The 26,878-nt window shown below is 43.6% G+C and overlaps 1 protein-coding gene and 1 pseudogene across 10 annotated transcripts in view; both read left to right on the top strand.

Moving 5' to 3' along the window:
• LOC143774540 (uncharacterized) overlaps positions 1-26,878 on the top strand; it is an 85,240-nt gene that overhangs the window by 31,406 nt on the left and 26,956 nt on the right. The window contains exons 1-2 of one of the 9 annotated variants that reach the window (XM_077262227.1): positions 18,534-18,879; positions 23,385-24,052. The exons of 6 other annotated variants lie outside the window; for them this stretch is intronic. In XM_077262227.1, the coding sequence (XP_077118342.1) occupies positions 23,404-24,052 (649 nt within the window). In that variant the 5' untranslated portion in view covers positions 18,534-18,879; positions 23,385-23,403. Of the gene's footprint in view, positions 1-18,533; positions 18,880-23,384; positions 24,053-26,878 lie in introns of those variants that run through there. 2 more of the 9 variants (XM_077262234.1, XM_077262232.1) reach the window with 2 other exon arrangements.
• On the top strand, positions 124-8,929 carry LOC143773378 (uncharacterized; annotated as a pseudogene). The gene is made up of 6 exons (XR_013215160.1): positions 124-205; positions 540-721; positions 1,495-1,606; positions 2,882-3,085; positions 4,064-4,316; positions 4,360-8,929. The product of XR_013215160.1 is annotated as an uncharacterized LOC143773378 (transcript).

The following is a 26,878-nucleotide window of genomic DNA, read 5'->3' as shown; positions in this document are numbered from 1 at the left end:
TCTGGGTACCACCAGTGGTGTCATCCACCTTTGGTTCATATTTTTCCTTTTTACATGTTTGTTTTCGTGTCCAAGATAGGATTTATTAAACTAATATGAATCTTCTTCATCAGGGTCAGAGCTATGGGGAAATCCTTGACAAGATCTATAACACTTGCTGATTTGGGGAAAATATCCACCTTGTTTGGGTTTGGCCTTCGAGATTGTACGGAGTCCACTTGCTAAAGCCTCGGCACCCCTCATGGCAAACATTTGATGGCTTGTGTCAACTTTTATTTAAAAGAAACAGAATTGCCCGTAGAGCCTAAATTCATGGCCGCTCTGCCCACTAGGTCCCACATGGTCTCACCTGCCCACCTTTTACAATTAACATTTAACCCTGTTCTGCTTGCTTGGAGCCCATTCCCTCATCACAAATGCTAGACAAATTGCACTTGGCTTGTAGACCTCCTTTGCCTACATGAAGATCCCACCATGACTCCCTGGATTTCAGCCTACAGAAAACTAAGGTCGTGTATGAACTTGTTTTGCTTTTGCAGATGTGCAGCCCGTCATCGTGAAAGAGGAGCCCGAGTATCATTCAGAAACTGAAGCGTCCACTGGATATTGGACATCGGAGAGTTCTGTGGGCAGCAAATCGGGACGTCTGTCATGTGCGCAGATGTGCAAAAGAGTTCAGCAGCCGGTCTGTCACTCAGAAGCCCCTACAAAGCAAAATCTGGTAGATCAAAGCTTATATAATGGTAATATGTTTGTTTTTTCATTTAATTCTTCATTCATTGTACATATTTCACAATAAATATGTATAAATTACAAGAAATATACCCATTATACACCACCAACACTCCTAACCTTCCTCATCAGTAGAAATAACGAGATATAATAATATAATAATAATACAGTGGCTTGCAAAATAATTCATCCCCATTGGCATTTTGCTACCTCACAACCTGGAATTTCCCTGTTTTTTTTTTTTTTGAGAGTTTGCAGCAGTTCATGTAAAGAACGTGCCTACAACTGTGAACATTTGGTCTTCTTTTTATTGTGAAGCAAATAAGAAATAGGACAAAATAACTGAATACTTCGGTGTGCATAAGTATTCAGCCCCCCCAAGTCAGTACTTTGTAAAGCCTCCTTTTGTGGCAATTATAGCTACAAGTCGCTTTGGATAAGTCTCTATGAGCTTTCCAAATCTAACCACTTTGATTTGTGCCCATTCCTCAAGGCAAAACTGCTCCAGGTCCTTCAAGTTAGATGGTTTCCTCTGGTGACCAGCAATCTACCAGTCTGACCACAGATTCTAAATTGGATTAAGGTCTGGGCTTTGAGTAGGCCACCCCAAAACATTTACACGTTTTTCCCTTAAACCACTCGAGTTTTGCTTTAGCAGTATGCTTTGGGTCATTGTCTTATTGGAAGGTGAACCTCCGCCCCAGTCTCAAATCACTGACAGACTGTAACAGATATTGCTCATAAATTCCCTGTATTTTGCAGTATCCATCTTTCCCTCTACTCAAACCATTTTCCCTGTCCCTGCTGATGAAAAACATCCCACAGCATAATTCTGCCACCACCATGTTTCACTGTGGAGATGGTGTTCTTGGTGGTAATGACCTGTGTTAGTTTGCCTGCAGACATAGGGTTTACCTTGGTGGCCAAAAAGTTCAATTTTGGTCTCATCTGACCACAGCAGCTTCCTCCATACATTTGGGGAGTCTCCCACATGTGTTTTGGCAAATTCAAAATGAACCTTACAATATTTGGTAAAGGATTTTTATACTCTCTCTTTCATAAAGGCCACCTCTATGGATTGTGCGGCTTGTTGTGGTCGTATGGACAGATACTCTAGTCTCTGCTTGGAAACTCTTGGGCTCCTTCAGGGTTACCTTTGGTCTCTGTGCTGTCTCTCTGATTAGTGCCCCCTTGCCCGTGCTGAGAGTTTTGGTGGGCACCCTCTCTTGCCAGGTTTGTTGAGGTACCATGCCTTTCCACTTGATGATAATGGGTTTGATGGAGCTCCGGGAGATCATCAGAGATTGGGATATTTACTTATAACCCAACCCTGGCTTGTGCTTCTCAACAACTTTGACTAGTCTGGAGATCTCCTTGGTCTTCATGGTGTTGTTTGGTTAGTGGTTCCTCTTGTTAATGGTGTTGCAGCCTCTGTGGCCTTTCAGAAAAAGTAAAGTGAATATACTGACAGATCATGTAACACTTAGACTGCACACAGGGGGACGTCCTGTCACTAAGCAAGTGACTTATGAAGGGAATTGCTCGCACCAGAAATTTTTAGGGACTCCATAGCAAAAGTGATGAATACATATGAACATGCCAATTTTTAGTTATTTGATTTCATAAATGTAATTTTTGCCTAGTTTTTTCTCGCTTTATTTCCCCAACGTAGACTATTTATTGCTGATGCATCAGACCCAAATAGGATTACAAAAATATTTAAACACAGGTTGTAATGTAATAAAATAGGTAAAAACTTTCACAAGCCCCTGTGTATATGGTTTAATTTAGTGTTCCCTTTCCATGAATATGTACCAATACAGAGACTAACCCTTTAAAAAATTGAGAATCTGACTCCCCTTCCTGCTCCTGAGATGTCATAGCAAATGTCAGGAATACTTTCCAGTTTGAACAATGGTACACGGTGGTCAATCTGCCTCTGAAACCCCTAACTTCAACATTTATTCCTATGATTCGGAATATACCGCCCCTTACTCTTCTTTAGCATTAGAGCCCCTTTCCCTCATCACCCATGTACTCTGCTCTTAGACCTCCTTTGCCTACATGATAATCCCACCATGGTTGGTTAGATCTTTTTTGATCGGGGTGTACATGCAACAAAGGTCAATCTTGTATTCCTCTGTTGCAGATATACAGTCATTCACAGTGAAAGAGGAACCGGAGTATTATTCAGAGAACAATATGTCCATGAGATATTGGATGGCGGAAAGTTCTTTGTTGCGTCAACAGAAGCTTTTGGTGCAGTCACAAAATTGCAGTGGAGTTGAAAAGCCGGTCTATCATGCAGAAGACTTTACAAGGCAAGACCTGATAGACCGAAGTTTTTATAATGGTGATAAAGCTATTTTTTATGTCATTTATTTGATCTCACCCCATCACCCCCTTCCCTCACCACTACCATAAAAGTGTCATGCAGATACGTGTACTCAGACATGACTGCTTTTCCATCTCCTCTTTTCTTCAAATTGCTATAAAACATGAGGTAAAACTGCTTAAAAACAGGCAGTGAAATGCTTTACTGACAGGAGGAATCAGCTGTGATCCCGTGCTGTCCTGTCTGTAGACTCTTTTGCTTCCTCCCCTGCCCAGGAGACCCACGCGGTCCTGGCTGTATACTCTCTTTTACATCCTCCCCTGCCCAGGAGATGTGGTAAGATCAGGCCATGTTCCTGCACGGTCACACACGGCCATTAGATGGGCACATTTATCAGATTACCTCAGCAGGGAAACATTTTTTTTAACATGTCCAATTGTGGAAATTATTATTATTCCATGATCTGTTGATTAAAGTGTACTTTGTGGGAGACCCTCTTTAATATAAAAAAAACCCTCTTCAAGAACCTGAGGAAAAGAAAATCTGCTCCAAAACCTTCCCAGAAAAAGGAGTTTTCTGAAGCGGTTTTTTGAAATCCTTAAAAAAACAAACAAACTAAGGTTATGGGCACTTGGCATCTTTTATACGCCGAGGTTTTCCAGCCAAAGCCACTTTAGGAAAATGCCGCCAGTTTTTCTGAAGAAATTTTGCCGTCATTTCTTCCAGCAGCTTCACCTCCCAAGTCTTTCACTCAATACTATGAAGCATAGAGAGTAGGTGGCTTCTGATCAGAAGTCGCCCAAATAATGAGCATGTTAGAAGAAGTGTTATAAAACGGAACATTTGCACAGCAATGCCATTTTGACATTGCTGAGCCTTATTTTCATTTTATGGGGCACTTTTGCAGCACTTTTTCAGGCGGATTCCAGGCAGATAGTGTGATCATGTGCACTCAGCCTAAGCATCACACATAAATCTTTTGTATTTCTCTTTCAGCTGCACACTCCATCACAGTAAAAGAGGAGCCAGAGTATTTTTCTGAGACTGATGTGTCCTCCAGATACTGGACAGCGGAAAGTTCTGTGTGCGTCAAACAGGATCTTATGTTACCAGTGGAAATGTGCAATGGAGTTGAGAAGCCGGTCTGTCATTCTGGAGACTCTGCAAGACAAGAGCTGGTAGATCAAGGTTTCAATATTGGTAATAAATCTTTACTTCAGCCAATTGGTGACAAGTCTGTAGGAACGACGTGGGTTGGGTCAGGTGCCACCAAATGTGAAGTGATGACTGAGCATAAACCCCACATCTTACAAATGCATGGACTGCGGAAAATGCTTCAACAGTAGTTCTCACCTATTAAGACAGAAGAGAATCCATGCAGGTGGATGGCCTTATTTCTGTGGGAAATGCTTAAAAAGTTTCATAGATAGCGCTTAGCTTGTCATATATAGAAGGACGCACACCGGTGAGAAGCCATATGACTGTAGCGAATGTGACAAGAGGTTTATATGTAAGTTGCACCTTGTGAGACACCAGTGATCACACACGGGTGAGCGGCCATACGTGTGCAGCAAATGTGGTAGAAGGTTTGCTCAGAGCTCCAATCTTCTCCCTCACTGGAGAACTCACACAGCGGAGAAGCCATATTCTTGTTATAATTGTGAAAAATGTTTTATCCGGAGGTCCCATCTTGTGCGTCATCATCAGCGGATTCACGCAGGACAGGGGCCCTATGCTTGCAGTGAATGAGAAAAGCGTCACAGAAAGTTCTGGTCTGCTAAAACACCTGAGAATGCACTCAGGGGAAAAACTTTGTGCCTGCAGCCAGTGCCCAAAATCATTCAAAGACAAGTCTGCCTTGGCTAACCATCAGAGAACTCACACAGGAGAGCGGCCGTATCCTTGTAGAGACTGCAGGAAAACGCTCTCACAGCTCCGCTCTGGTGAAGCATGTCCGTATTCATACTGGTGAAAATCCATATTCATGTAGAAAGTATGCGAAAAGCTTTTCTCAGACCTCGGCCCTTGTGAATCACGAGAGAACTCTCACTGGATGAAAGCCATTTTCATGTTCTGACTGTGGGAAGTGTTTAACACAAGCGTCATCCCTTGAAAAACACCAGCGGACTCACACAGGAGTGAGGCCGTACACGTGCGGAGAGTGTGGGAAGAGCTTTACATACAGCTCCGTGCTTGTCAAACACGAGGACGCGCAAAAAATAGCACATTGCTTAAAAATAAATGGAGAAAAAACCTTTCCCAAACCTAAATACACTCCTATCAACTTTTAACGGAGTGGGCTAAAATTAGGAAAACATTTTCTGTTAACCCTAAATGGGTTCTCCAGGAACAAGAAAAGAATGAAAATGTCATTAAGAATAAATATCTTTAATTAATCACATTCATTTTGTCTTGACGTAATCACCGCCATCACCACCATCTTGTTCCACTGACAGGCATCAGAATGTTAATAGGACAGGAGCCTCTGAGCATGTGCAGTAGGATGTTCCACTGCTGTGTCCTGGAAGTAACTTATACCCTTAACTCCAGGACACAGCAGCAGACCTGCACATGCTCACAAGCACATATTATGAAAGGGTTATTCCAGCACTATCAATCATGTAGTTTTTTCATACCAGTTTGCACATGATCAGTAGATGCCTGCTATTCTTAAAGGGGTGGGCATAGGTATTTGATTACTTATCCAAAGGAAAGGCCATTAATAGTAAATCAGTGGAGGTCCAACAACTTTTTCCCCCACTGATCAGTTTGTTTGGGTTTTTTTTGGCTCCTGCAGCTGCTGGATTTAAATGGAATCTGTCACCCCAAAATTCGCCAATAAGCTAAGGCCACCACCATCAGGGGCTTATCTACAGCATTCTGTAATGCTGTAGATAAGCCCCTGATGTAACCTGAAAGATAAGAAAAACAAGTTAAATTATACTCACCCAGGGGCGGTCCCGTTCGGTCCGGTCCGATGGGCGTCGCGGTCCAGGTTCGGGGCCTCCCATCTTCATACGATGACGTCCTCTTCTTTGGTTCCTGCCGCGGCTCCTGCGCAGGCGTACTTTGCCTCTATGAGAATAAAATAAAGTTGGTTATTTCCGGTATGATTAAAAACCTTTACTTCTGTACTGAAGTTTTCATTGAGTTTGTGTCCAAACACTTAAAGAGATTCTATCAGCAAATTTTTGCTCTGTAAACTGAGAGCAGCATAATGAAGAGAAAGATACACTGATTCCAGAGATGTATCACTTATTCGGCTACTTGTTGTTGAGTAAAAGAAAAAAATCTGTGTTTTATCTGCTGGAGATTATCACTAGAGGACTAGATGTCTCATGCCCTGTATTCATCCTGCTCCCTGTAACCCCACCCACACCACTGATTGGCTGCTTTCTGTCAATATACATTGTTGTAGAAAGAAGCCAATCAGTGGTGTGGGCGTGGTTATACAGAGCTCAGCATTCAGAGAGCTGGTGAATCTGCAGCAGAGAGAACAGTGATTTTATGAAAACTATAGCTAGCAACCCAGTGAGTGACATATCGCTGTAATCAGGATCTCTGCCCTTACATCATACTGCTCTCAGATTACATAGCAAAAACCTGGTGACAGATTCCCTTTAAAACTGTTGCTGGAAAACAAATAGAAAGATATAGACAGACAATAATCTTATTAAGTATTTACTGTACTAAGCTAGGTTTAAGGCTTAAACATTTTGTAAACAAAGCAAACCCCTTACAGTGACTTAGGGGGGCACTCACAACTATTCCATATTTCTGTGCATGTCATGCCTAGGCAGGTAAATTTAAAGGGAGTCATTAAGCTCTGAAATCTGTATCAAAGTAAGCAGAGGCCATTGTAGGGAATCTGGCACTAAGAAGAATCAAGGCTTTTGTTTAAAATTCCCATGTATATTTTTGGGTAAAACCATCTTTATGTTCATGAGTTGCACCATGCAGTCCAGAGACCCCTTATGCAGACAAGGATAACTGTGCCCCCCACGGCACTGACTGACTGACAGCGAGGAACTAGTCAATGAGACTGAGGAAGGAAGAGACCAGTTAGTGTTCAGAGCACCTCATTTAATTTCTTGACATCTTTGTGCATTCTTCCCTTTTTTGTTAACCCTTCTCGTGTCTTTTTGTTTCTATTTTTCTTCCATTCTTGCCTCTTATTGTACTCATTTATATGTTACTGGAGACATGCGCTGACAAGTTCAGGCCTATAGTCAATATTGAAATGTCACTATCAAGGGGAAGTCATGAACTTATTGAAATCAAAGGATCGATAAGACATGTTAATGGTCTGCAAATGATGAAAAATTAAACAGTTTACAGTTTATTCAAATGGACAACACGTGTAGAAATCCCCACACTTACAACCTCAAATGGACACCACGTGTAGAAATCCTCGCACTTACAGCCTCAAATGGACACCATGTGTAGAAATCCTTGCACTTAGAGCCTCAAATGGACACCACGTGTAGAAATCCCCGCACTTACAGCCTGAAATGGACACCACGTGTAGAAATCCCCGTACTTACAACCTCAAATGGACACCACGTGTAGAAATCCCCGCACTTAGAGCCTCAAATGGACACCACGTGTAGAAATCCCCGCACTTACAACCTGAAATGGGCACCACGTGTAGAAATCCCCGCACTTACAGCCTCAAATGGACACCACGTGTAGAAATCCCCACACTTGCAGCCTGAAATGGACACGTGTAGAAATCCCTGCACTTACAGCCTCAAATGGACACCACAGGTAGAAATCCCCGCACTTACAGCCTCAAATGGACACCACGTGTAGAAATCCCCGCACTTAGAGCCTCAAATGGACACCACGTGTAGAAATCCCCGCACTTACAGCCTCAAATGGACACCACGTGTAGAAATCCCCGCACTTACAGCCTCAAATGGACACCACGTGTAGAAATCCCCACACTTACAGCCTCAAATGGACACCACGTGTAGAAATCCCCACACTTATAGCCTCAAATGGACACCACGTGGAGAAATCCCCACACTTATAGCCTCAAATGGACACCACGTGTAGAAATCCCCACACTTACAGCCTCAAATGGACACCACGTGTAGAAATGCCTTTGGTCATGAAGGAGTTAAGGGTGGTTAATTACTTTTATTGAAAGGTAACTTCAAATCTCAGAGAGACAGGAGAGTCAGGGAGTATAATCTTATGACAACCTTTGACACACTCAGTGCAGGTATGAATGTGTCACATGGATTTATGTCTTTTTACATCAATTAAAGAATTTGCTCTTCAGACCGTGTGGGGGCATCATAACAAAGAACCAGACCCCAATCAGAGGACAATAAAACTTTCCTTATCTACGAACTGTTCCAATATTTATGGACACAACTGTTTATCACTCTCCCATAATGACAGTTCTGCGCTGTGTATAAATATGTGATTCTTCAGATTTTGTATTTTTCTGTGCCTGATGAAGAGACCTGAGTAGTCTCGAAAGCCTGCTATTTGTTATTTCAGTTAGCCATTAAAAGGTATCAGCCACTGAGGACTCTCAGTTCTAAATATTTTTCTATCTAATGGCTAAAATGGTACAAAGATATACAGTACACCCCATTTATAAGGCAAGAAATCCCACTTATTAAACCTGACAGGGCACACCTGTGAAGTGAAAACCATTTCCGGTGACTACCTCTTGAAGCTCATCAAGAGAATGCCAAGAGTGTGCAAAGCAGTCGTCAAAGCAAAAGGTGGCTACTTTGAAGAACCTAGAATATAAGAAATATTTTCAGTTGTTTCACACTTTTTTGTTAAGTATATAATTCCACATGTGTTAATTCATAGTTTTGATGCCTTCAGTGTGAATTTACAATTTTCATAGTCATGAAAATACAGAAAAATCTTTAAATGAGAATGTGGGTCAAAACTTTTGCTCTGTACTGTATATCTTTCCTGTATCTAAGTTATGGATGAATCCAAAACAGCAAAGATTAGAGTGAAACTGCACAAATGGACTAGACAACATGCCATTTTCAACTTTGATTTCAGCAACATACCTGACGTTTTTTGTAACAGTCCTCATAACCAATTTACATTACTTGATACAGATTAAAGAAAGCCTAAGGAATTATGAAGACATATAAAGACTATTATTACTGAAGAAACCAATAAGACAACAAACAAGAGGCAGAAGAGACCTCTGCAGCCAATAAACACCCTAAAGATCATTGAAGAAGACGAATGGCGAAAGGTAACAAGCAGTACACAGGCAACATCAGTAAAAGACTAAAGAACATCTGAAGAGCAAGACAAAGAAGGTGTACCAAAAGATCAAAGAGATACAACAAAAAATGCAATAAGATCTATTTTTGCTTTATCGACTACAACAAAGCCTTTGAGTTTATTGATCACCAGAAACCTTGGAATACCATGAAGAATGAGTGAAACATCTACCTAGAGGTAAAGCCAGCAAGGAAGTGCAGTGAAGGGTGAACATTTAAAACCCAATGCAAAATGTGATAGGGCAGACTAAAACGGGAAAATGAAAAACACCTGGAGAGTAACAAACCAAGAAAGGAAGAACAAAGACAATAAGCACCATCAGCCTTTGGACAGGAAATAAAAGGCAATAATTCAGCAGACAAGAGAACCGATCATGCAGCAACAGGTCAGCAGATCGAATCCCCAAACCAAGCCATAACAAACAAGTGTAGATAGAATGAAGGACTTATTACAGATTGTCAAGATGGAAAGCTCAAATATGGGACTGATACTCAACACAAAGAAGACAAAGATATTGACTACTGCCAGATACAACCAGGACACACGAGATAGATGGAGACGAACTGGAAGTTGTAAAGGACATCAACCTACTCTGATCGATGATCACTCAAGATGCAGTGATGACACCAGATATCAATAGGAGAATAGCTATGGGCAAATCAACAATGAAGTTACTGGACAAGGTCTTCAAATCAAGGAACATTTCACTGCTGACGGCTCGTACACAGTCTGGATTGTTCTGTAGTAACATATAGATGTGAAACCTGGATGATAAAGAAACAAGACCGAGCAGTCGACTTCTTCAAAATGTCATGGAGAAGGATGTCATCAATACCATGGATGTCCAGAAGAACAAACAAATCAAGCCAGACATGTCACTCAAAAGCAATGATCACCAAGTTATGACTAGCCTACTTTGGACACATCATACAAAGAGAGAGCAATCACTGAAGAAAGACCTCATGGTTGGAAGAATAGAAGGAACAAGGCGAAGAGGAAGACCAGCAACCCGATGGCTTCACACTATCAAGATAACGGTGGAGAAGACCCTGGTGGACCTATCTAGGCTTGCAACAAGATTGATCATCCTACACATCATTCATCCATCAAGTCGCCATTGAGATCGAACTGAAGGTTGTTAAATAAATATGGAGTCTGATATATTAAGGTCCAGAATCTGATATTTTAATATTATAAGTCTGTTGTTTGATCATTTAGACATTAGGTCTGAGATGAGAACATTTTGGAACCTGGTATAAGGTCTGATAATTATGGGTCGGGTCTGAGTACTGGTACTTTACTGCTTCATGTTCTGATAATTTCAGGGCCTGTGCTGCAGTCTCATACACGGACCGCTCCCGGCACATTAACCCCTGGAACACTGCGATCAAACATGATCGCAGCATTCTGGCGGCATAGAGAAGCATCGCGCAGGGAGGGGGCTCCCTGCGTGCTTCCCTGAGACCCTCGGTACAACGCAATGTGATCGCGTTGTTCTGAGCGTCTCCTCCGTCCTCCTCCCTGCAGGCCCCGTATCCAAGATGGCCGCGGATCCAAGATGGCGCGGGGCTCCTTCCGGGTCCTGCAGGGAGGTGGCTTGCAAGCACCGGCTGAGAGCAGGCGCTGGCAAGCCTGCAGCACTGCCTGTCAGATCGTTGATCTGACACAGTGCTGTACAAAGTGTCAGATCAGCGATCTGACAATATATAGTGATGTCCCCCCCTGGGGCAATGTAAAAAAAAAAAAAATTACATGTGTAAAAAAAAAAAAAAAAATTCCTAAATAAAGAAAACAAAATATATTGTTCCAATAAATACATTTCTTTATCTAAATAAAAAAAAACAATAAAAGTACACATATTTAGTATCGCCGCGTCCGTAACGACCCGATCTACACTATAAACTGTCCCACTAGTTAACCCCTTCAGTGAACACCGTAAAATAAAGAGGCAAAAAACAACACTTTATTATCATACTGCCGAACAAAAAGTGGAATAACATGCGATCAAAAAGACAGATATAAATAACCATGGTACCGCTGAAAACGTCATCTTGTCCCGTAAAAAACGAGCCACCAGACAGCATCATCAGCGAAAAAATAAAAAAAGTTATAGTCCTCAGAATAAAGCGATGCAAAAATAATTATTTTTTATATAAAATAGTTTTTATTGTATAAAAGCGCCAAAACATAAAAAAATGATATAAATGAGGTATTGCTGTAATCGTACTGACCCGAAGAATAAAACTGCTTTATCAATTTTACCAAACGCGGAACGGTATAAGCGCCCCCCCCCAAAAGAAATTCATAAATAGGTGGTTTTTGGTCATTCTGCCTCACAAAAATCGGAATAAAAAGCGATCAAAAAAGTCACGTGCCCGAAAATGGTACCAATAAAAACGTTAACTCATCCCGCAAAAAACAAGACCTCACATGACTCTGTGGACCAAAATATGGAAAAATTATAGCTCTCAGAATGTGGTGATGCAAAAGCTATTTTTTGCAATAAAAAGCGTCTTTTAGTGTGTGATGGCTGCCAATCATAAAAATCCGCTAAATAACCCGCTATAAAAGTAAATCAAACCCCCCTTCATCACCCCCTTAGTTAGGGAAAAATAATAAATTAAAAAATGTATTTATTTCCATTTTCCCATTAGGGTTAGGGTTGGGGCTACAGTTAGGGTTTGGATTACATTTACGGTTGGGATTAGGGTTGGGGCTAGGGTTTCAGTTAGAATTGGGGTTTTCCACTGTTCAGGCACATCAGGGGCTCTCCAAACGCGACATGGAATCCAATCTCAATTCCAGCCAATTCTGCATTGAAAGAGTAAAACAGTGCTCCTTCCCTTCTGAGCTCTCCCGTGCGCCAAAACAGGGGTTTACCCCAACATATGGGGTATCAGCGTACTCAGGACACATTGGACAACAACTTTTGGGGTCCAATTTCTCTTGTTAAAAATTTGGGGGCTAAAAAATCATTTTTGTGGGAAAAAAAAGATTTTTTATTTTCACGGCTCTGCGTTATAAACTGTAGTGAAACACTTGGGGGTTCAAAGTTCTCACAACATATCTAGATAAGTTCCTTGGGGGATCTAGTTTCCAATGGGGTCACTTGTGGGGGGTTTCTACTGTTTAGGTACATCAGGGGCTCTGCAAACGCAACGTGACGCCTGCAGACCATTCCATCTAAGTCTGCATTCCAAATGGCGCTCCTTCTCTTCCGAGCTCTCCCATGCGTCCAAACGGTGGTTCCCCCCCACATATGGGGTATCAGCATACTCAGGACAAATTGGACAACAACTTTTGGGGTCCAATTTCTCCTGTTACCCTTGGGAAAATACAAAACTGGGGGCTAAAAAATAATTTTTGTGGAAAAAAAATGATTTTTTATTTTCACGGCTCTGCGTTATAAACTGTAGTGAAACACTTGGGGGTTCAAAGTCCTCACCACACCTCTAGATAAGTTCCTTAGGGGGTCTACTTTCCAAAACGGTGTCACTTGTGGGGGTTTCAATGTTTAGGCACATCAGGGGCTCTCCAAACGCGACATGGCGTCCCATCTCAGTTCCAGTCAATTTTGCATTGAAAAGTCAAATGGCACTCCTTCCCTTCCGAGCTCTGCCATGCACCCAAACAGTGGTTTACCCCCACATATGGGGTATCGTCGTACTCAGGACAAATTGTACAACAACATTTGGGGTCCAATTTCTCCTGTTACCCTTGGGAAAATAAAATCATCAGGATCCGTTGAAGCGTTACAGAGTTATAACCTCATAAAGGGACAGTGGTCAGAATTGTAAAAATTGGCCCGGTCATTAACGTGCAAACCACCCTTAGGCTGCCATCACACTAGCAGTATTTGGTCAGTATTTTACCTCAGTATTTGTAAGCCAAAACCAGGAGTGGAATAATTAGAGGAAAAGTATAATAGAAACACGTCACCACTACTGTATTTATCACCCACTCCTGGTTTTGGCTTACAAATACTGAGGTAAAATACTGACCAAATACTGCTAGTGTGACGGCAGCCTAAGGGGTGAAGGGTCCTGGTCTGGGGTCTGATGAACGCTCACTCTGCAGGGAACGGTGCATTAAATACTTGCTACTGGGCCCAGTCTAGGTCTTGGCTTCTAGGGAGACGAAGATGACAGAGATCCCGGAAAGATTATTCTTTTCCAGGACGTCCCCCTGACAGCACATTGGAGGACGTCCTCCTCCTCCTTGCAGGGACAGGAAATACAACACGAGAGGTTAAAAGGTCCCACTCCGCCCCCTTTCCCTCAGTGTTTTTCCTGTCCCTGCATGGAGGGACACACAAGAGGTCAAGCGGTCAGAAGTACCATGCAGATAAAGGAAGATCCACGTCCAAGATCTAGACAAGATCAGATGTTCGGAGGTCTCACATATCAGGAACGAACAGTGTTCCCGGTGAGCGACCATATTCGTCGAATGATATCTCAAGAATGGAAAGATGCGGAACGTAGATTGGTGATGTCGAGAGAATTTAAAAATCGTCTTCCATTCGATCCAGAAGAAATCAAGACATGGGAAGAAATTCCTAAAGTAGATGTCCCCATAGCCAAGGTGGCAAAGAAGACATCCATACCTTTTGAGGATTCTTCTAGCCTCAAGGATGCAATGGACCGCAAAGCGGATATCCTGTTACGTCGAGCCTGGGAAACTTCAGCAGCTTTAATAAAGACTAACATCGCAGCCACGTCAGTAGCAAGATCCATGTTCCTATGGATGGAACAATTGGAAGAACATTTGATTAATAAAACACCAAGGGCTGATATAATTTCATCCCTACCTATCATAAAGTCAGCCACGGCCTTCATGGCTGACACTTCGGCTGAATCAGTTAGATTCGCGGCTAGAAATAGCTCTCTGTCAAATGTAGCCCGAAGGGCCATTTGGCTTAGATCTTGGTCGGGTGATAATGCATCCAAAAATAAGTCGTGTGCCATTCCATTCACAGGCTCTAGAATATTTGGTCAGGCTTTAGATGACATTCTAGAATCTGCAGCTGACAGTAAAAAAGGGTTCCCCGAGGATAAACCTAGGAGGTTTCAGCCCTTTCGGAGAAGGCCACTTCCCCCCCTCCCCCACGCAGACAACCGGAGTATAGAGAGCAGTGGAGATCAGGCAGAGGAACATTTAGGAGTTCTTACAACCAGAACAGGAGGGGAAGACCCTCCCTTTTTGGTTCAAGTTATAGACCAAGAAAGCAATGACGCCATAGGCATAGGCGGGAGACTAAGCTTCTTTTTAAGTCACTGGAATCAGATATCAGACAACAGTTATGTCCTCAAAATAATCTCAGACGGTTACAGGATAGAGCTGATTTCCCGCATACCGCAGAGGGTTATTGCACCAACAGTGGTAGCGGCAAAGTCCCCAATGTTCTCAGACCTACAAGATCTGTACAAATCCCGAGTTATAGTTCGGGTTCCCGTTTCGGAACTAGGCACAGGTCATTATTCCTCCCTATTTTCAATTCCAAAAGCTTCGGGAGGGTCCCGTACAATAATAAATTTGAAACCTCTGAATGTATACGTCAGGTACAAAAAATTCAGAATGGAATCAATCAGGTCAACCATTCACCTGATAAACAAGGATTCGGTAATGTGCACTCTCGATTTGAAGAGTGCGTATTATCAGGTTCCAATTCACCCCTCATCTCAGGAGCTTCTGAGATTCTCGGTGAGTTTTCCGGACCAAACCTGCCACTTCCAATTTCAATGCCTCCCGTTTGGTCTTGCATCGGCTCCAAGAATTTTCACGAAATTAGTAGCAGAAGTAGTGGCTTTCCTAAGAAACCAAGGAATAACAATAATTCCGTACTTGGACGATTTTCTCATCGTAGCACGGACAGAGGTGATTCTGCTGCAACACAGAGATCGAGTTATAGCAGTTTTGGAACACCTAGGATGGGTGGTAAACCGGAAAAAGTCTCATCTAAGGCCAGAGACCCGAAAGATCTTTCTGGGAGTACTCCTGGATTCTACAACCAGACAATCCTTCTTGCCAAGGGACAAACGAATCTCACTAATAAAGATGATTCTACAGTTCCTAAAAAGACCACTTACGATAAGAATGGCCATGGAGATCTTGGGGAAGATGACAGCTTGCATCCCGTGTGTCAGATGGGCTCAGGCGCACTCAAGACCTTTACAGGAGCAAGTACTCTCGGTATGGGATCGTTCTCGTTCATCATCACTAGACAGGAAGATGCTCCTTTCAATGAAGGCAAGAAAATCTCTACGATGGTGGACCCAGGACTACAATTTAAAAATGGGCGTCCCTTGGATATCATCCCCTTGTGTGGTAATCACCACGGACGCAAGTCAGTGGGGATGGGGAGCACACTTGGAAGGAAGATTCTTTCAGGGCAAGTGGCCCGAAGAAATCAGTCGGATGTCGTCAAATTACAGAGAGCTATACGCAGCTTGGGAAGCTCTCAGAAGAAACTATTCATCTCTAAAGGACAAACACGTAAAGATTTTATCACACAACGTGACAGCAGTATCCTTTTTGAGACATCAAGGAGGGTCCAGACACAGGGTGCTTCAAAATCTAGCGCAAAGAATATTTTCCTGGGCAGAGAACGTGGTTCTATCAATAACAGCAGTGCATCTAGAAGGATCCCAAAACATCCTAGCCGACTATCTAAGCAGAAAGAAAGTTTATCCAACCGAGTGGGAATTAAATCAAGAAATGTTTCAAATACTATGCCATTGTTGGGGAACGCCCAGGATAGACTTATTCGCCACAAGGAAAAATTCGAAGGTGGCCAGATTTTATTCACTCAACCCTTCAGACATGCCGGAAGCAGTCGATGCCCTAAGCCAAACATGGAACGAACCTCTGTCTTACGCTTTTCCTCCAATAGCACTTATTCCAGTAGTGCTCAGGAAGATTCAAGAGGACCAGGCAACGGTGCTGACGATTGTGCCATTCTGGCCAAAGAGAAGTTGGTTCCCGTTGTTGGGAGCTATGACAGTGGAAGATCCTATCAGACTTCCGGTATGGAAGAATATCATTCATCAAGGGCCGGTTTTGCATCAGGACCCAGAGAGATTACATCTATCAGCATGGATCCTGAGAGGGACATCTTGAAATCCAGAGGTCTTTCAGATGAAGTAATCACAACCATACAGGCTAGTAGGAAGCCTGTGACCACAGCCATCTACCATAAGATCTGGAGGAAATTCTGTTTGGAAAGTGGCAGGTCGGCCGTGTTACCGGGAGCTTTGGATATTCCTAGAGTCTTAAATTTTTTACAGACTGGCTTTAACTTGGGGCTCAGGCCGAGTACAATTAAAGTCCAGATTTCGGCAGCACCTTCTTAGATTATCCATTGGCCTCCCACCCCTGGATAATTAGATTTGTTAGAGCTATCCAGAGATTACGTCCTACTTTAAGACAACTAGCTCCTACATGGGACTTAAATCTGGTCCTCAGGGCTCTATGTAAAGATCCTTATACTCTCGAGGAGGACATGCCCATTTCAATACGTACCTGGAAAACTGCCTTTTTAGTAGCAATTACAACTGCTAAACGTATAGGTGAAATTCAGGCTCTTTCTATCAAGGATCCATACCTTCAAGTTAGAGAGGACCATATAATTCTGAAATTAGATCCAGCTTTTATCCCTAAAATAGCCTCGGTTAAAAACCGAGACCAGGAGATAATTTTACCGTCCTTTTGTGAGAACCCTGCTAATGAAAAAGAACAGGCTTTACACTCCCTTGATGTTAGGCGGGCAGTATTAAACTATCTAGAGGCCACTAGCCCCTGGAGGAAAGATCATAATCTTTTTATTCTTTTTGGGGGTAAAAATAAAGGTAAAAAAGCGTCCAAGGCTTCAATAGCTAGATGGATCACGACTATAATTTCAAAAGCCTACTCATCAGAAGGGATAGCTTGTCCAACAGGGATAAAAGCGCACTCTACTAGGGCTGTTTCAGCATCATGGGCTGAACGGGCAGGAGCGTCCCTAGATCAGATTTGCAAGGCCGCAACTTGGGCCAGGGTAAACACATTTTGTAAGCATTATAAATTAGATGTAATGGCAGCCCAGCAAATGTCATATGGGAGAAAAGTTCTTCAGGCAGTTGTCCCACCCTAAAGGAGGTTTTCTTTGGTATTCTCCAATGTACTGTCAGGAGGACGTCCTGGAAAATGGGTATTATACCTACCGATAATTCGGTTTCCAGGAGTCCATCCTGACAGCACCATTATTTCCCCCCCTATTCATGCCAGTTCATATGCTGTAATATGTTTGGTTAATAAAAATTTCAAAGTATATCTATCCATGGTGTGGTACTTGTCAAAACACTGAGGGAAAGGGGGCGGAGTGGGACCCTTTAACCTCTCGTGTTGTATTTCCTGTCCCTGCAAGGAGGAGGAGGACGTCCTCCAATGTGCTATCAGGATGGACTCCTGGAAACCAAATTATCGGTAGGTATAATACCCATTTTACAATGGAGGCGCCAAATTGTGGGTTTTGACTCAAGTGCCAAAAATGTATTACTGGCTCCTACGGCGTGTTTTATTTCATGTACACTTTTTTTTACTCTAAGGATGATGAGGATTTGTAATGATGTCACACACAGGACACAAAGCAAATAATCCAGTAACCATCTCATCCCTGTGAGCAGGACGGGTCTTCAGCCTTTGCTCGTACACAGTACTGAGGTTCTCATTCCCTGACAGCAAGCAGAGATCTTGGAAAACAATCCATAGAGAACTAGGTGGCACAGGCCTGCAGTACCGCTCTGTGGTCAGCAGAGGGCACCACAGCCATAAGCAGGGACAGAGGGGGCGCTGTACTGGGATGGCAGTGACGCCGCCACACTTCGGCGTATACATTTCACCCCCGGGTCACGCACAGGTCCCGGATTGTACAGCTCTATGTCATATTAGGCCGTGTGCGGTCAGTGAGGCATCCAGCATGGAGTGCGGCTGCGCACGCCGCAGGCACCCGCGCCATCATCACCAGCGCAAATTCCTTCCCCAGTGCAGCAGCCCTCAAGCTCAGGCTTCTGATTGGATGCTGCGCCTTATGACGTCAGCAGGTAGGCGCACATGCGCGTGTTGTAGTTGCGTTAAGTGCAATTCTCATTGGTCAATACGGCACTGGGACTGTAATTCCCAGCATCCTCTACGTTTCTGTCTACGCCTCTGTTACGTCACTTCCGTTTACTGACGCCTTCTAGGAAGTGTAGTTTTTGTTTAACTCGATTGTATGCGCGCTGAAGAACAACTGGACTACAACTCCCAGATGTCTTTTAGAACAGGTTGTAATAATATGGGAGTTGTAGTTCTCACTGAGCCTGCAGAGACAAGCCTGGCCTATTCATGTGGATTTTATTTATAGGAACCTGACAAATATCGGCAGTGGCAGCTCAGTGTCGGTGACCGGGACTCAGGGGGAATAACCCGCGGTGTGCGGTGCTTGCTGGGTGTTGTAGTTGTGGTTGGTGTAGAAGGACTACAAGTCCCAGGAATCAAGATTATAAGTGCAAGTGGGAAAGCAGGTAATGTGTGTGCCTGTGTGATGTCATGTACTTACTGTGTCACCTGTGATGTTGGGGTCCGTGTATGTTTATATATATATAAAGAACTGAAGTCAATGTATAATAATCACATCAGGAAAAGTTGTTCTCTTGGAAGAGTCTTTGTCCTGGGTGGGGGGATACCGCCATTATCATGTAGCCGGGGGGCCCTGGCGTCCACATTGGCAATATTTTTTGTTATTTATTACTTATATGAATGTATCTGGGGACACAGATTTTGCACCATTTGCCTTCTAGGCTTCAAAATCCATAGCCGGCTGCTGAATGAGCTAAGTGAGGATCCGTCAGTGAGCGCCTTCTAATGTCAGAGCTGGTAGCGCTTTCTGGCTGACGTTTTCTGAGCTCTCCGCTGATTTATAACCACATCAAAGGGTGAAGTGCAGGAAAGCAAAGCCTCGAAAAGCCAAAAAAAAAAGTCCATGGAGGAGGACAACCCCCTTTAAGCCATTCAATATGTAGGACGTAATAGAATGTGGCGTCCAGGAACGGATGAGCTCTGATCACTACAGTTTAACCGTTTAAATGCCACTAGATGTTTCTGACAGAGGCATTTCAGTGGCCACATTGTATGAATCATTCCCCTTGCCGTGGCTGCGGTGGGCCTATTATCGAAGACTCATATGAAGACAATCCATAAGGCTGTGCTTTATTGGAGATCGGTCATTTTCCTGTATAACGCTGTATATAGAAGAAAAGCCCCCTAGGAAAGCGGGAAAAAAAAATATGAAAAAGCTGTAAAGAGTATATATATATATATATATATATATATATATATATATATATATACATACACACACACACACACACACACACACACACACACACACACACACACACACACACACACACACACACACACACACACACACACACACACGTTTGAATCATAAATGGTGCTATAATAATAATTCCCCCACATCCCTCTTTTCCAGGTTCAAAATTTTAAAAAATACAATAATAAATGTGACTTTTTTTTTAATTAATTCATGTTGTTGTTTATGTTGCGCTGCTGTGATGCTACAATTTCCCCCGCGATCACGAAAGTATCGTATAAATAAACCTACTTGATATTAAAGCGTCTGTAAAAGTCCAATCCATCAAAATATAAAATTATTTAACTCAAATGCAGAGAAGAAAAAAAAAACAAAAACGAAACAACTCCAGAGTTGACATTTCTAAGTCCTCACCGGCCTCAAAATGCAATAAAAAGCAACTAAAACGTTCTACATACCGTACTTCAAAATGAAAAACGACAGCTTACTGTGCAAACTCAAGTCCTTACACAGCTTCCTCCATGGAAAAATAAAAAAAATGATGGGTCCCAGTGCCGGGTATTGAGGCGAGAGACACGCGCGAGTTTCTCACATTGTACTCGCAAGTGTGACCCCGGCCCTCCATGCGGTTCTGTCAACACGTCATGGTCCACCACCTTCGTATGTCCCGGCAACTCCGAGAACAGGTTCTGCTGCAGCAGTTCCCGACACTTTTGTTTCTGGGCCGGCGTTAGAGTCTCTGCAATGGCGACATCGTCCACTGTGCCTTTGGGACTGGCTCCTAGGCAAGGGGTTTCCAGCAATTCCCACTCGCGCCATGGCTTGAGCAAGTTCACATGGTATATTTGGTGCGGCTTTCTTCGACCTGGCTGGTGTACCTTGTAATTCACCTTTCTCAGTTTTTCCACCACCTCGTATGGGCCTTTCTACTTGGCTAGGAACTTGCTCTGCGCCGTGGGGATAAGCACTAGCATGTGGTCCCCGGGCTAGAACTGCCTCAGCCTCACTGAGCGGTTACACACCCTTGTTTGTGCCTCCTACGCCTGGAGAAGATGCTTCTTCACAACAGGCATTACTTTCGCCATCCTCTCCTGTAACTGGGCGACATGCTCTATGATGCTCAGGTGTGGCGTGACCTCGGCTTCCTAGGTTTACTTGACAATGTCCAGGAACCCTCATGGATGTCGACCATACAGGAGCTAGAACGGCGAGAATCGAGTGGAGGCTTGAAGAACTTCTCTGACTGAGAAGTGCAGAAATGGAAGCAGATAGTCTCAGTTTCGACCGCCCTTCTCAATGACCTTCTTGAGCATCACCTTTAAGGTCTTATTGAAGCCCTTTACTAGGCCATCTGTCTGCGGATAGTAGACTGAGGTTCTCAGCTGGGCAATCTGAAGGACATTACACAACTCTCTCATAACCTTGCTCATGAAAGGGGTTCCCTGGTCTGTCAAAATCTCCTTTGGCAGGCCCGTCTTAGCAAAAACATGGACAAGTTTCCGGGCGATGCTCTCGGCTGAAGAGTTTCTTAGTGGTACTGCTTCAGGGTACCGGGTCACATAATCCATGACCACCAAGATGTATTGATGCCCTTTTGCAAACTTAACTAGAGGACCCACCAAGTCCATGGCAATTTTTTCAAATGGAACCTCTGTCACAGGTAACAGTAGGAAGGGATTTTGGAAGTGAGTAGAGGGAGCGGTTATCTGGCAGGTGGGGCAGGACCTACAATAATCTAGGATCTCCCGGTAACACCCTGGCCAATAGAACCTCTGCAATATCCTCTCCTGCATTTTTTTTCTACCCCCAGAAGTCCCCCCCCCCAAACGTGAATGAGCCATGTCTAAAATTGTCCGTGTCTGCCGGTAGGGACCTGAAACCAACAGCTTCTCCACTATCTCCCTCCCCTCAGTGTGATCAACCGATACAGAAATTCGCCATTGACTTCAAATTGTGGGAACCTGGTGTCAGCCCTCGGCTCTTGAGCAACCCTATCTATCACAGATACATTTTTGAATGCCCTTTTAGGGTAAGATCCTTCATTTGAGCAGACCCAAAATTTTCTCCAGAAACCCCCAGTTCAGGAACCTCAGCCTCACTGGCCACCATCTTGTCCTCGTTAGGACACACAAGAGGAACTCGTCCACCTCCGACTGTGATGACGAATTATCAGGGTTGTGCTGGCTCCTGTCTGAGTCACTTAGCATCCCCGCCTTTCCCCACAAGACCCAAAACAGGCTGAAGTCCCACCCGATTATCACGTGGTGTAGTAAGTCTTTCACAACCCCGACCTCATGGGACTCAGTACCTCGGCTCGTTTTTATCGACACTCTGGTGATGGGGTAGTCCTTTGGCCTCCCTGTAGATACAGCGGGCACCCACATGTTTTCCTGGGATCAACTAGTGGGGGTGTGTGGCCCTTATCAGGGTCACCAAACTCCCTAAGTCCAACAGTCCTGACACCAACACCCCATTTATAGTCACGGGACATGACTGCAGCCCCTCTTCAGGCTGATAGTCCACACTGCAAGGGGGATAAGCATAGTACGAGCAGCAATTGCCTAGGCTACAATCCATCTGCTCAGAAGACATAGGACAACGAGTCGCTATGTGTCTAGGACGGTGGCACCTCCAGCAAATCAGGTTTCTACCAGCAGCCTTTAGCAACCCCTCCACGGCTCCTTGGGACCTCGGACTCAGTCTTTCGTCCTCAGGACACAAACCTCTGGAGATCCTCTCCCCAGTCCTGCTGAACCAAGACTGCCTCTGGAGCCCAGCTATTTAAGCCCCAGACCACACCCTGCTCTATGGATGTCAACATAAAAGCCAGCCCATTATGTAAATTAACTTAACCCCTCATGGAACTAGATAGATGTGTTACTGATGTGCAAATGATGAAAAAAAAAAATGACAAAACTTCTTCATTTATCCAGTATTGAGTTTAAGAAATCCCCAAACTTACTGGCTGCTATCAGTGAGATTATTATTTGTTGTCTGAGGAACGTTCTGGGTTAGAAGGTCACATGGTCAATGCTATGAATAAGCCTTTACAAAGAAAGATCACTCCAGCCCTATTCCTGAGGTTATGGTGTGAGGTGGCATAATGTTTGGTAGCTGGACACCTCCAGTCCTTATTCGAGGTACACTAACAGCTCGGCATTACATTGATTTTTGGAACCAGTGATATGATATTTCTCCATATTTACCCAGGAGCCCTTTTTCAATACGACAGCAACAGATCACATGTTGCTGGTTTTACTGTGTGGAGCTTGAGTGGCTTAAATGTGCTACCATGGCCTGCAGCGTCTCCAGACTTGTTTCAAATCGAGAACATCTGGGACATCATTGGTCGGCAATTACACAGGAGCTGCCAGCAGCGGATCTTGACGATTTGCCCAATTGTTTTCAGTGCAGCAGAACATGCCCGAGACAACCATTAATAACCTCATTGATAGCAACCAAAGCTGTAAGTGCCGGGATTTCTGCACGTGGCACTCATACTCCAGACTGACTAAATCCAGGTGTTGAAAATGTTGTTTTCATTTTTTCATCATTTACATATCATTAACATGTCTATCCATCCTGTGATTTCCAGCATTCCACAACTTTTCCTCCTTGGTGTTGCAATTCCAATGTTAAGGAGTCTATAGATATAAATAAAATCTCTTATTTATTTTTTAATTCTACATACAGGACAATTTTGGGCAGAATCATGCCTAGCTGTTTGGTAAACCAATGTAATAGCAAAACTGGAAGAAAGGGCCAGAGTGAGCAGATAATTTTGCACCCCTTCCCTAAGGATATCTCAAGAATAACAGTATGGCTCCAGCAGACCGGGCAGATCTTTAAAGATCTAAATACTATGGCCCAGAAAATATTGGATGGGAACAAACAGAACAAACACCGTCTGTGCTCTCGCCATTTTACCCCGGATTCGTACATCATCAATGTCAACCATCATGGCAAATCTTTGAGTTTTGATGCTGTTCCTTCTATTTTTCCAAATGTCAAAGAAGGAGAAAATATCATAGAAGAAAATTTGAAGAAAAAACGTGTGAGAAGAAAAAAGAAACAAATAGATGCAGAAAACCAGAGCCTCCACCATTCTTTGATAGAACCATCAACCACCATAACTATCAATAGAATAAAAATGGAAGAGGACCTTCTTCAGGTCTATTCCACCAGCTTCACTAATGAAAGACTATATGCCGCGGAAGAGACGCTGAAGGATGTGGAACTCCGAAAAATTGGATTTAGCAACATTGAAACCCAGACAGCTCACACTCTATCGAATTCCACTCTTGTTTTTAATGAGAAGCAAGCGGTGGGATCTGATGTTCTGGACAGACCGACCTCATCCGGTGCGTATCAACATATTCAAATACTTTTCTGGCAATGATTGCAAGGAGTTATGTGAAAAAGGATTTGCAGGCAGTGGCCACGCCAGTGGTCCATGATCACTAGAGCTTTGTGAATCTCCTCATCCTCCATTGCAGCGTGCCCTGCTCCAGTTTTGATAAGTTGGCCAAGCTCAATGTCATGACTGAATCATACCTCAACGATGAAGTCACCCCAGACCTTCAAGAAAAAAAATTGGAGCCTTGTATACCAGTAGGTAAGAGGCATTTCATATATTTCATATGGCTCTGATTTGGCAACCATGGACTACTGACGTGGCCGCTTGACCAGGGTCCTGCAAATCTTTTTTCCATATCCATTTAAAAGCCAAGTACTTTTTCAACTACTGTGTTTGCCTGAAAATTAGACCTACCTCGAAAATACGCCCTAGCATGATTTTACAGGATTTTTGGAGCATGCGTCAAATATAAGATCTAATCCAAAATCCTAGTTACAGTGAAGGCTGGCTTTAGGCGAGGGACGACAGGGTAATTTCTCAGAGCTCCCACTTTGTTAGGGTCCCTGTTACCACTATGTCACCAAAGGTCCTCTAACTGAAGGAATCTAGAATTTGTGAATGATGGAAGTGTAATATTTGCATGCAGGTGAAAAGTGGGCCCCCAAAGTCAATGTTACTGGTGGGCCCTTGGCATCCTGTCCAACACTGTTTATACGTACGTGTGTGTGTGTGTGTACATGCGGATGTGCTTTTTTTCTTTTTGTTTTTGTTTTTACACAAATAGCGTTTTTAGCAGCGAAACAGCATTTTGTGATTTTTGTGCGCTCTGTATAGTTTAGCTTTCAGGCATTAGGTAGAGTTAGGTATCTAAACAATGTGAAATTTATTTTTCCCTGGTTGCACAATACCAAACAACAACTATAAAGATAAATCCCTAGCCTTGTCCATGTGCTAACTAAACAACACAGATCTTGGCTACTTATACACGGCTGAGCCAGTCCCAATCCGGTCAAACACAACAGTTCTCGTCCGTAGCAACCAGTTGTACTTGCAGTTTGGTGTACATGGCCAATGGAGTCTCTTCTAAGAGAGAAACTTCGGCTTGTGCCTCTCTTCAGCTACCATACAATTCACTCTGCACAGCCTCCCCAGCTGACTGCCTGAGATGAACACCTAGCCTGGTTATATGCAGAGCCAGCCAGGTGCACTAAATCAGAGCCTCGGGACAAGCCAGGGACTGGGCACTATCTGCCAACACACAGAATCTACATGACTTTAAATTGACCCGAACATGAGGCTCATGCTTTGACACGCGAGTGACCTACTACTTCCAAGAACTAGCCCCTATTATTGGGTACCGAATTTCAGTCATTCTGATTTTTGGAAGGGAGTAAAGATTCTGCCACTTTGACACCCGCTTCTGACCGGGCCAACAAGTAAGAGGTTTCAAGCGGGACCCTACCCTTCCAGGGTTTTAGTAGGTTGCCATAATATATGGGAAAGGCCTTTCTTTTCCCTGGTCGGTGTACTTTATAGTTGACGTTTCTCACCTTTTCCACCACCCTATAGGGCCCCTGCCACTGGGTAAGCAACTTGCTGTTCCCTGTGGGCACTTGTCATGAGGGTGGGTGTCTTGACCCCTGGAAGACCTGGAGTTAGATGGTCAAGTTGGGTAATGACTCTCAGGTCTTCTTTAGAGATGGTGTGATTTGTGTCCCATATTAAATGTATTTAGTTTCCTCTGGTGATGAAGAGGTTAACAACCATTTCTTGCTGGTCAGAAACATGCAGATCCATTTCAGCTGCTTCTGATTTGGTCATTACTTCTTCCTATAAAAACTGGCCAGACCTTGTTGTCCCTGCCGGTGAAAGATTTGTCTTCCTGTGGTAAAGTTAAGTGGTTGGAGCAGAGTTGTTGTAGTAGTGGTCTGTGTTTTGCTGTAGTACATGTGTGTTTATCTCCTGGTCCCTGTTCCCATTTAGTTTATTCCTCCCAGTCCCTATCCTCCTCCTTATTGTTTGTTAGTGCTTTTGTATGATAGAGGCTTTCTGTTATCCCTGTTTTGTAATTGTGTCTTGTTTACCTGACATTTCTCTCCCATACCTCATGGGGAAGGGACATATCGGGGTTTAACAGGATCATAGTAAGGTTAGAAACTCTGGCCTCTCTACCTTCAAGTGTACCCCCTGGGAAGGGATAGTTAGGGTCCCAGTTCCAAAGACAGTTTGAGGCCCCCCTACCTTACTGAAGACTATCACAGTGTGACAGCACTACCACAAGTACCTGATCCCCAGGCCTAAATTGTCTCACTTGAGCCAACCGATTATACCCCCTGGATTTTTCCTCTTGGGCTTTGAGGAGGCACTCTATCATCTGTTTGTTTACTTTGGTTCCACTACCCAAGCAATCATTTACGCTTGTCCCCTTGAAGAAACCAATTATTGGCTTCCATCTCCTGGGGAACCCCATTTAACACACTTACATTTTCCAGAATACCCTGTTACTGTTGAGGCCTGAGTTGGGTTGGCCCATAGTTGTCCTGGGACTCCTCTAGGGCAGGGACATTTGCTTCAGGGGATGCTTCCTCATCCTCCTTTCTATCCAGTACAGTGAATGGAAATTCACAATTTACATAATGTGCCTTTGTTACCATAGCCGACTCCTGGCTGCTTACTGGACTACTGGGTGATAAGAGCCCATAAGTCCCAGATTAAAAAGGAAACTCTCGACCGATAACAATAGCATTCAACAAGTCCTTGACCACTCCCACTTGGTGGGACATGGAACCACAGTGTGAGCATATGTTAATTTGGGCCATGAGATAGTTCA

The sequence above is a fragment of the Ranitomeya variabilis genome, chromosome 5 (genome assembly GCF_051348905.1).
Source record: "Ranitomeya variabilis isolate aRanVar5 chromosome 5, aRanVar5.hap1, whole genome shotgun sequence".
Classification (NCBI taxonomy): Eukaryota; Metazoa; Chordata; class Amphibia; order Anura; family Dendrobatidae; genus Ranitomeya; species Ranitomeya variabilis.
This window is presented reverse-complemented; position numbering and strand designations above follow the sequence as displayed.